Raw genomic sequence first — 12277 nt, forward strand, 5'->3', positions numbered from 1 at the left:
CAATACAACCTTTATTGCTCTCATTCCAAAAAAAGAGGACCCGGCTTCTTTTGAAGAATTCAGGCCTATCTCGCTGTGCAATACTATTTACAAGATCATTGCAGAAATCATTGCGGTTCTCCTGAAACCTATTTTATCTTTATGTATTTCAAATGAGCAATTTGGCTTCTTGGACGGTCGTCAAATTCATGAAGCTATCGGGGTGGCCCAGGAAACTATTCACAGTATCAGGCAAGCAAACAAAAAAGGGGTTGTGCTTAAAATCGACCTATCAAAAGCCTACGACAGGATCAGCTGGACATACCTAAGAATGCTATTGACACATCTAGGCTTTAAGGTGGAGTTTATTAATTGGATCATGGGATGCATCCAAAATGTAAGTTTTGCTGTTCTGATAAATGGGGCTGCCTCCCAATTCTTCAAAAGCCAAAGAGGCTTGAGACAAGGATGCCCTCTTTCTCCTTTGCTCTTTCTCCTAGCAACAGAAGGACTAAGTAGGCTGATTTCAAATGCCAAGAGATCAGGTTGGTCAAAGGTTTGGAAGTTGCTGTAAATTTGTTCATAACTCATCTACTTTTTGTTGATGATATTTTATTATTCACAAATGGGAACTTAAATGAAATTAAAGAGATTAAAACCATTCTTGATCTGTTCCTGAAAGCTACAGGGCTTCAAATAAACTCTAGGAAGTCTCAATTAATTTTTGAAGGGTTCAGTAGACAAGAGGAGATCCTGATTACATCTTATTTGCCTTTCGAAATATGTAATATGGATCAACCTTTCAAATATCTTGGTTTTTGGCTAAAACCATCCTCATACAGAAAACAGGATTGGAATTGGTTGGTGGCAAAGATGGAACAAAAAATTTCCCATTGGAGTTTCAAGTGGTTATCGCGGGCAGGTAGACTTACTCTGGTAAACTCTGTTCTACAGGCTATCCCGGTTTTTTGGGCTGCTCTGACTTGGATTCCCAAAGGGATCCTTCATAAAATCAAACAGATTTGTAGCAGATTCCTGTGGTCAGGGTCTAAGGAGGACACAGTTCTTCCCTGGGTGGCTTGGGATAAAATTGCTAGACCAAAAGAATGGGGTGGTTGGGGCTTGAAGAGTCCTTTTGACTTCAGTCAATCTTTGGCAGCAAAATCAGGTTGGCGAATTATAAATTCGGAGAATCTCTGGACTAGAGTTGTTAAAAGAAAGTATATTGACCCCGTTCCTCTTGAAGACTGGATTAGGAGCCCAAATAAAAAAGGAAGGAACTGTTCTGTTATTTGGAAAGCCACTACAGAGGCTTTTAAAGTAATTGAACAAGGTTTGGCTTGGCGGGTAGGAAATGGTGAAAACTTGAGGATTGGCAGGGATCCGTGGGTAGGGTGCAGCGAAGGTTTTGCTTTATCCCCTGCTCTGCTCACTCATCTGGACGATAAAGGATTCAAAAGCTTAAACCAGATAACAAATATGGAGCGGTCTTCTATCTGGGGACAGGCATGGAAAATTGAAGTTGACTTAGGCATAGATCCCTTATGGAGGAATGAATGGAAGCTTTTTCTTCAGGAGCTTAAAAGATCAAATGTTAGATTAAAGGACAGACCAGACTCCCTGGTTTGGGCTCATGTTGAGACAGGTTTATATTCCCGAAAGGCTGGGTACAACTTTTTGATGCAAAAAAAGGGATGGGACCCTCCGGTTTGGTGGGCAAAGCCTTTGTTTAAATTGAAGTGTCCCAAAAAAGCTAGAATTTGTTTCTGGTGCGCTTTAAAAAATAAGATCCCTTCCTGGGATATTCTTCAATCTCGTTTTAAGCAGGGACCTGGAAGATGCCCGTTATGTTTCGCAGACTCAGAATCCATCCCTCATGTGTTCCTCTCATGTCCTTTTACAAGGCAAGTTTGGAATGAAGCGGAAAAGCTCTTGAACATCAAAGTAAGGTGGGAGGGGGAAGTTATTTCCACTGCCTGGGTATACTGGTGGAACCATTACCCTGAGAAAAATATGAGGAACCTCCCCCCCCATTATTTGTTGGGGCATTTGGATCGCCAAGAATCGAAGTATCTTTAGAGAAAAATCCACCCCAGCGGCAGCTATTGCAATTCAAAGCAATGCCATCCTCGCCAGCATTCCTGAGCCGGAAGGGCCTTTAAAATCAGACCATCGGAAGGAGTTTCATATTAGAGATGGGATTCCTTGGGCATTCCTTGACGTGGCAGCCCAAAATAACATCACAGGAGCCGGGATTATTATCCACATAAGCCCCTCTCATTCGCTAAAACCCTCAGTGGGTCTTGGGACGGGTACAAATAACTTTGCAGAACTCTCAGCCTTAAAATTACTCCTTTGCTGGCTCATTCACAGGAATATCCTCGCAGTTCAGATTTTTGGAGACTCGCTGAATGTTGTTAACTGGGTCATCGGAAAATATAGATGCCAGCATTACATGTTGATGCCATTATTAGAAGAAATCCAAAATTTAAAGCTTCAGTTTAATGTATTTTCCATTGATCACATTTACAGGGACAGGAATGAAGAGGCAGACAGGTTTTCTAAAGAAGGTTTGCAGCAAGCTGTGGGCACGTGGAGAATAACAGAGCAGTACCAGGACCAGATCCGTGTGTCGGATCTTCCTCCATACACTTAATGTTTTTTGCCTCTATATATATATATGCTCTAGCTTATCAGTGGACTGTATTTTTATCTGATACTGGTAGCATATGTAAAACTGTGTCTCTCTTTTTATCTGTTTGCTCTGCTTTGATAGAGCGTGAAGTGGTCTTTGTTTATTTTGTGTATACACTATGGGTTGTTTTCCTTTGAAAGGAGACCGAGGTTCCTTGATACAAACTTGATTATAGTTTTTGGTTTGGCTGTTCAGGCCGGGTACAGGAGAATCATAGTTGATTTAGGCGTGCTGCTGTTTTTACACAGAGGAGTTTATTCTCATTCTCATGCAGATTTTGCAGAATGTTCACTCATCTGATTGTAACTTTTTTGTTCCTTATAAAAAAGTTCAGTTTTTATCCTTGGAAAAAAAAAAACATATCTAAATTTATTATATATAGTGTAATTTCAGATTTATCAAAATTTCAATGATACAAACTAATTTTTATAGTACAGTTATTTTCTTTAATAAAGATAATTTTTAAAATTTTGTATTTTTATCAATTTGATTACATCCTCCATAAGAATTGTAGTTGCAACTTTGTCCCATACAATCGAGTAATTGGATAATTATTTTCCTGAGGTCAATACAAAAGTAATTATTTTCCTGGGGTCAATACAAATTCACAACAGTAAAATGGATTTGATTTAGAGTTTAATAAAATAATTAGGATTTATACAGGTTTACAACTTTGCATTTGATAAAATATTTCGATTAGTAAAATAAAATGGGATACACAGCTGCAGTTTTCACTTAAAAAAAACATAAATTTGCAAAGGTGATAGAAACTACGAAGAAGGTTTAACACTTAGTCAAACGATCATCAACTTTACCTCTAATTAAAACGTTAAATTTATAAAGGTGAAAGAAACTATGGAGAACATTTAATAAATACCTAACTATGGAGATACCGAATTTTTGTATTGGTTAAAAAATAATAACGATGGTCAGAAATTCAAATAAATATTAATAAAGTTTAGTTATTTTATTATTTAAATAAATATTAATAAGATTTGGTTATTTTATAATTTTTTTATAATATTTGTATATGATTGAATTTAGGCCTATGTGATTCATATTTAATTTTTGAGAAATTTTTTCGTGTTAATTATATCAAAATTTATTTGTTGAGGAGTTTGTCAAAATTAGATCATGACAAATGGTTAAATAGAAAGATAAACCATTCCAACGATTATAATAAAATAGATACTTTTAATTTGACCAAAAATTAGAAGAAAGATTATTTTCTTTCTAATTTAAATAACTAAATCATATAGATATATATATATATATATATATAATCTTGAAAATTACGATAAGATTATTATCCAATTCATAATATGATATTACTTTATATATATATATATATATATATATATATATATATATATATATATATATTTATATATATATATATATATATATATATAATTATTTTAAGGTTTAATTAAAAAGAATTCCTAAAATATATTAGAGATTACCAAAGTCAAATGTAGAATGTAAATATAAAAAATAAATTAAATTAAATTAAATAACAAAATATAAAAGGAAAGGGACAAAATAAATTAACACAAAGTAAAGGAACAAAGAGGAAGCAATAAACCTTACGGGAGAAATTATAAGATAAGCATTTAGAGATCCTAAAAAGAAATAAAAAATATTTTATTACTAATATTTTTTTAAGAATGAAGGAAATAAAATTGAATATAAAAACAAAAATAAAAATAAAAATGGGGAATAATAGAAATCGATACAACCAAATGAGATAATAAAGGAAAATTTGCTAAGAGGAAAGGGCAACTACTAATTTTCCAGTCGTTGTCCCTGTTTAGATTACTAGGTTTCTACAACCTCCCTAAACTTATGGTCATGAAAATGAGTAATCCTTGCAATAACTGAGGCCTCCTCATTGCATCTATAATGCTTTGTCTTTTTCACATGTTTCACCCAAGCTGAAGAGCGGGTCCTCCCATGCCTAATATCGACTACGTGCTCAAGAATCTTCTGATTTATAGAGTGACTTGTTTCACCAATATAGAGGGTTCCACAAGAACATGGGATAACATATACACCTTTCATATCCTTGGGGTCCACTAGGTCTTTTACATATTTTAAGGAGCTTCGAATGGTGTTGATGGATCTAAAGGTTGAAGGAACATTATGCTTCCTCCGGATTTTCGCAATCTTATCTGAGGCCCCTTAGATGAAAGGGATATGCACCCCTGAAATCTGATCCTTCAGATCTTTCTTAACCTTGGGACCCTTTCTAGCTTTAAGGAAAGCTTTAAGACCCCGATGCCTATTATATCCATTATTAACGAAACAATTAAGGAGATGGGTGTTCTCTTTAAAAAGGTGGTTTTCATTAGAAATTCTCAATGCACAAGTAGCTAACATGTTGAGAACACCCAGCTTTTGAGTAGAGAAATGATGTGACTTGGCATGAAGATACTTCTCAGTATGAGTTTTCTTCTGAAATACATGGTGGGAGAAAAACAAATCGTCCTTGTTCGAAAAACGACATTAAGGAAAGACAAGCAACCATCAACTTCCTACTCCATAGTAAACTTTATGGAGTTAGATTTATTGTTGAGATTTTCGAAAAAGAGATCTAACTTATCCTGACCATGACGCCATATGACGTGGGTGTCATCCACAGATCTTTTCCATAGCTCGGGCTTGGATCGAGACGATGCCAAAGCTTTGGATTCAAAGTTTTCCAGAAAGAAACTAACTATAATAGGGGACAAGGGGGAGCCCATGGCAACAACACAGGTTTGTTCATAGAATGCCCCTTCAAAGCAGGGGAAAGTAGAAGTAAGACATACCTTGACTAACTTAGAAGTGTCGGGATATGTGAGGTGATTGATGACCTCAAGGGCCTCCTTGATAGGGATGTTAGTGTAAAGGGAAACCACATCGAAACTAACAACATTGTCTCTAGGATCAAACTTCATGTCCCTTAACTCATTGACAAATGATGAAGATTCTTTGACAAATGACTCTGTAAGGCCAACAAGGGGTTTAAGCTAAAACAATTGTTCTAGAGATCCTCTTCAAGGGATTCTTATTAAGTTTTATGTAGCTCTCGTTGTTAGAAAGGTGATTCAACAATCTTCTTACGGTAATCCTCCTTATCGAGAATTGCTACATCCCCACCCTTATCGACATTCAAAACAACGATGCTTGGTTCCTGTTCAAAGATTTGAGAGCATCAAACTCTTCCTTGCTAATGTTGTTCTTGGGGGACTTTGCTTCCCTAAAGACAATGCAGTGTTGTCTTATTATTTCCTTAGTATTATCCGATAAACCCCTAATCCCAAACTCAATGTCAAACATAATTGCTTCCACCCATATTTTTTTTAGGAGCAAAGAAAAAATTTAACCCCTTCTCCATAGGACTATAAACGAAAGGAAAAAGTAAACGAGTTGACTACCCTATTATTATTATTTTTATATTCAGAATAATGAAATTGATTATGTTTATTATCAAAGTTACTTTGGTTAATAAGACTTAAATGCAGGGAGACACATGGAGGGGTCCGAAGACATTGAAACACAATCGGCAAAGGAGGAATCAACACCAGGTTTGGAGGGGTCAACGCTTAATGAAGTGGACGTGCTGAGAGGGGAGTGGAGAACGGAGGTCTGCGAAGGGTTACGGGTTAAGCAGGATGGGAGAGGGTTCACAGATCGGACGAAAACATAGTCCAGACTGGCCACGACCGTCCGCACCACAACCTGGCAAGAGCCATGACCGTCCGCACTGACTACGACTGATTCAAATTCAGGCCCAGAGATGCTTATTTGAATATTTTTTATATATTTGCAAATTAAATTAAATTAATATGGTTATACTGTTTATTATTTTTTTAAATTGAATTTAAATATTGGTTAATTTAGATCTATTGTTTTTATTTTATTTTTTTAGTTAAGTTAATTATATATATATAGATAATAGTTACTTAAGTCACCTGTCACTGGATCAATTGAGTTTGTTTTGCTTCTTTTTACTCAAATATATATGAAACAGTTCAGACTCTGCGCACTGACTGAAAAAATAAAAAGACTCTGCGCATTGACTGAAAAAAAAAAAAAAAGACTCTGGGCATTGACTGGGATTAAGTGTGCTCTAAACATTTGTAGAGAAACATGATAGAGATTAGTAAGAGAGTTACATAATGAGTCAGTCAATGGTCAGAGGCTGCATCCCCATCGCATTCGTTACCGGTGATGGGATCAATTGGGTGTCCCACACGTTAACGGTAACGGAGCAATTGAGTTTCTTATTCAAATCTATGCTCAACTTTAATAATTAATTAAATTTCTTATAAGTCAACGACCATCTACTGCACAAAATATTTCTCAAATTTGTGATTTCCCAGCAGCCTCCAACGAACAAACGGAGATTGCCATCCTCTTTGGTTCAATCCTCACCGGTAAATTAGTATTACCAAACGATTTTTCTTTTCCTTTTCTGCATAAAATACAATCGTTATTCAAACCGCTAAACATCGATTGGGTTCAGTTAAAAGAAATTTACTGTGTATGATGTGAAAAAAAATAAAAAAATAAAAAAAAAATTGTAAAACATACATCGCAACTCATGTGAAACTCATGACCGTTGACACTCTTAAACGTATTTTTAAACAAATGTTTGCTCAACCGTTCGCAAGCGTTTTGTGTATGCAGGCCATTATTCATACCCACTTGCGAGGAAGTTAGAGTGTAAGAAATATTATTTAGTAGCAATATTATGCATTAAATTATTCATACCGGGTTGCTGGTGTATTCAACCCTTGCATTCCAGGCATTTGAACTTCCTTCTATAATACATCCACATCGTAATTTTTTTTTGACGATATATCACTTCATTACATTTTTTAAAACATATTAACATGGCATAAAGAGAATTGATGTATTCAACACCTTTTAACACTTTCATTATATTGATTTATATACTAATATTTGGTTAAAGGTTTTAGTTACTATTTAATGAATTAATTATGGTTAGTTTTATTCTCCAAAGGTCAATTTTTATCAATAATGTTATATAAATTTACTAATACTATTAATATTATTATTCACTTTATTATGGTAATTGCTAGCTTTCTTCTTATTTTACATTGACTATGTCAATCCTAGCTTATAATATTATTTTTCTTAGATTATATTATTATTGAAATTAATATATTTTGACAATTTTGATAATAAATAATTTATTATTACATAATGACTAATTTCCAACTAAATACTAGTTAACCACTCCTAAATAATTTTACCTCAACAAGTATTAATTTTGAATGGCTAACATTGAATAATGATGCATCCATGCTATTCATTCTTTCAGATTCTCTGACTTCTCACATTGTCTTGAGGATGAACTACATTAGTTGGTTGGAAACATCGATCTAATCCTTACAATGTGATTAATCCAAAACATTGTTTTCTAAAATATATTAATATTATTTAAAAATAATATTAATTTACTAACATTAATACATCGATATATTAATTCTTTCTCCATCGATGAGTTTCCTTTATAGCAAAAATCCTCAAACTAATAGTACAATGTCCCTGTATTTAATCTCAACTATCTGAACTCACATGCATGAGTTCTTTGTGAGAGAATATTCAGTTATCTGGATAACACCAGTTACATGCATGCATGCATGCATTAACTGACTGAACTCACAATCAGTTCCACAAACTGTTTGGAACTAATCTAACGGGACTTAGCTCAGTTAACTGAGGTAACTAGTTACAACTCAAATACAACCTATCCTTATCTCCTTAATTAAGGGATAGCTTCCTCAATCAAATGGATAACTGTTGCATGTCTTCACAAAGACTTCATGTTTGAATTTCTCCAACTAATTAACTCAATATGAATTAATTACTTACTTTCAAATAGCTAATGAGACTAAATTCGAATTCTAATTCTCAATTTTGATTTAAAGAAAAATCAAAATTGGAATATATCCTGAAATGCTATTTATAGCAATGTTACTTTTAGCATTTCTATTTTTTTCTATTTCCAACAGAGTTGGAGTATATCCTGAAATGTTATTTATAGCAATGCTATTTTTAGCATTTCTTGTTGTTATTTTCAAGACTCTCTCTCAACAAGAAAGACACTCAACTCGACCCAGATCCTAAACCTTTGGAATGTTCTGCATGCAGAAATTCTCTGAAGTGTTGTTGCTCCAGCAACTCATAAACACAAAAAAAATCCAACCCGAATCAGAATGATGCCTCTGTTATCAAAGTCTCTGACTGTTATTTCCTCTGTCGACTGAAAAATTCTGCACCATTGTGATCTTCAGTGTCCGACTGCTCTAGCCTTTGTCACTTTGATATCTTACTACATCAATCACATTGATTCGTACTGTTGCATCTGTGTTGTTGTTGGTCCTATCTCCCAGCATGCATCCGCACTACACCTCCTCTCATCATGTTGCATCGTGCTACCCACTGCTGCATTGCAACTCAGTTACTGAGAAGTAAGTAACTATTCTCCCAACTGACCTCTCTATTGGGCTAGAAACACCCTCTGACGCTGAAGCTCCCTCTGTCGCTCCATTCACATCCGTCTCTACTCACTCAGGCAAGCCTACTACTCCTCATCGGGGCTCCCATAGAAAGGTATAACCAAAGAGGTTGGGTACCTCAAGGAGCATACCCCTATTTCAGCCTTTGTGGGACTATCTCTTCACGTCACCCCACCTCACACCAGGAGGTATGGCTGCATGTGATCCCTCTGCCCACTTGGCTCGAAATTTCCCCCTACTGGAGGTCTCTACATGAGTGGATGTCTCCACTCAATCTCCTCTCGACTTCTCCAGTTGTGGCTGCTCCACAACCTCCTGAAACTGCTTCACCAATTATGGCTCGTTCACAATTGTTTGAAACTTCTTCTGGTGTTGCATGTTGAGAGGTAATGTACTCTCCGTCTCAACCACCAAGTCTCTAACAGTTGCCTTGCTCCTCAAGGCCTTGAATGCATCTTGAACCTCAAGAACATAGAGGTTTTCTACCTGTGAATCAATCTATTTCACCTGACCCGTGGTGATGTCTCTAAGGAATACCTTTCCCTTCTTGAAGACAACATCGTTACCTTTTTCCTCCATCATCGCGATCAATACCAAGTTCTTCTTCAGTTCAAGAACATACTTCACATCTGTGAAGGTAATGAGAGCACCATGCTCCCTTTGAAGAGCAACCGTGCCCATTCCTGAAACATTATACCTTTCATCATTACCCATCTCGATGCGCATCTAGAGGTCTTTCTACTCCAAGGTAATGAACAAACTCTTGTCGCCGGTCATGTAGAATGAGGCTCCACCGTTAAGAAACTAACCAGAACCCATTATCAATGAAACCATGCATGCGATGAGGGTAAAATCGAATTCGAACTGAGAGGCTAATGCCTCACCTTCAGATCCTTCCAAGGATCCCTTCTTGGATTTCTTCAATGGCTAATTAGTTGCATAATTTCCCACCTCATGACAATTAAAGCATCACACTTTAGATTTGTCAATCTTCCTCCCACCACAGGAAGAACTCGATTTGGAATGGGAAGCCTTCCCTATCCCTTTCCTCACCTTAATTGCTAAGGTTAGATTTTCTTCATCATCATGCTTTGATGAAAAACCATCTCTGGTGCTTCTCCTGATCTCCTCCTACACTGAATCTGGCAGTTTCTCTCTTCCATTCACTGAATCTTGGTAGTTATGCCAGCTCTTAAGAAGACTGAGGAGAGAAAAACTCACCATGTCATCACCGGCTGTCGTGATTCCTACACTCACAAGCTCATCCTTGTAGGTGGTGAGCTTGTTCAGATATGTAGAGATTATGTCACCCTTGATTTTCCGAATCTTGTCTTTCAACGCCAACTTCCTCTGACTGTTGTTATTCTGATATAAATCCTTCAATGTCTTCCACATTGAAAATGGTGTCTTCTTCCCATGGAGACTCGAGACAATATGGTCTTGAACTCCCTCCAGAAGAATCATCCTCCCTCTAGCCACACATTTCTTCCATTCTACCAATTCTCGGGCATTAGCTGCTGCTTTCTTGGGGACTTCTTGATCAATGAAGTCCTTCAAACCATTGTCCTCTAATACCACTTCCATGCGATCCTTCAAGGCTATATAATTCGAGCTGCCATCTAGGGCATATTCTAGTCTCAAACCATTGAACACCATTGGTGAACTTTGAGATGTGATAAGAATTTGATTTTTACAATCATGAACTTCAAACTTTAAACTTCTCCCTTCTTTGTATACTGTTCTCTGCTTTGATCACCTTTACTCTGATACCATGTAGAAATTTCTCTATAGATCAGCTAGCTCTGATACCATGTAGAAATTCTCATTATAGATCACCTGATAATGCAATGTATTAAAGGAAAATATTTGATCTACTTCTACTATCAAATTTTGCGGAAGCTTAATCACTTTGATCAAGATCAATCAGAACACATATAATAGAGAAGAAGAAATCATACACATAAAACATAGAAGAATACTCTAGGGAAAGCCTCAGCTAAAAACCCGGCTATCTGTATTATCATACAAGTGAAAATATCTCAGGATTACACAAAGCTTTAGCTAACAAGCTATCCAACTCTCAGTAAAATTCCTCACTGTTGCTCATAGACAGAATAGACAACACATATGCCTTCCTTCAGTCTTCCAAGCCTCCTATTTCCTTACACAGTTTCTCCTAGGTCCTCCAGTTGCCACCTGTGTGATTCTCACCTCACACACTGCTCTGAACTCTGAAATAACTGCAAATCCTGAAGGAGATTAATTCCTTCTGCATGGATGAGTTTCCTTTATAGGAAAAATCCTCCAACTAACAGTACAATGTCCATGTATTTAATCTCAACTAGGTCTCTATCTGAACTAACATGCATGAGTTATTTATGAGAGAATATTCAATTATCTGGAGAACACTAGTTACATGCATGCATGCATTAACTGACTGAACTCACAATCAGTTCCACAAACTATTTGGAACTAATCTAACTGGACTTAACACAGTTAACTAAGCTAACTAATTACAACTCAAATACAACTCATCCTTATCTTCTTAATTAAAGGATAACTTCCTCAATCAAAGGGATTATTGTTACATGTCTTCACAAAGACTTCATGTTTGAATTTCTCCAACTAATTAACTCAAGATGAATTAATTACTTATTTTTCAAACAGCTAGTGAGACTAAATTCGAATTTTAATTCTCAATTTTGATTCAAGGACAAATCAAAATTGGAATATATCCCGAAATGCTATTTATAGCAATGCTATTTTTAGCATTTCTATTTTTTGCTATTTCCAACAGAGTTGGAGTATATCCTGAAATGCTATTTATAGTAATTCTATTTTTAGCATTTCTTGTTGCTATTTTCAACATGAACCATGAAACCTTATGATGCCCAAATCTCATGCTAGTCTCAGGATAGTGCCACCATGCTGACGTTGCACCACTCTAAGTGTGAAATACTTGTCATCTTGCATAGACTTGATCCTCTTATCCTAAAACTTGATGGTGAAAAATATGTGAAGGCCAAGATCATCATACTTTGGCATATCCATGATATCAATGTCTATCCAT

The 12277-nt window shown here is 36.0% G+C and overlaps 1 protein-coding gene across 1 annotated transcript; it reads right to left on the minus strand.

Annotated features, from left to right (window-relative positions):
* Positions 1 to 5208: 5208 nt before the first annotated feature.
* Positions 5209 to 9921, minus strand: LOC149184354 (uncharacterized). The gene is made up of 3 exons (XM_089415313.1): positions 9745 to 9921; positions 5780 to 5849; positions 5209 to 5660 (listed from the first exon to the last, which is right to left on the minus strand). Exons 1-3 carry the CDS (start codon positions 9919 to 9921, stop codon positions 5209 to 5211), a joined length of 699 nt encoding a protein of 232 aa, XP_089271439.1.
* Positions 9922 to 12277: the final 2356 nt, after the last annotated feature.

The sequence above is a fragment of the Pinus tabuliformis genome, chromosome 3_2, assembly GCF_031772625.1.
Source record: "Pinus tabuliformis cultivar Carrire ecotype Pingquan chromosome 3_2, CPIR1, whole genome shotgun sequence".
NCBI lineage: Eukaryota > Viridiplantae > Streptophyta > Pinopsida > Pinales > Pinaceae > Pinus > Pinus tabuliformis.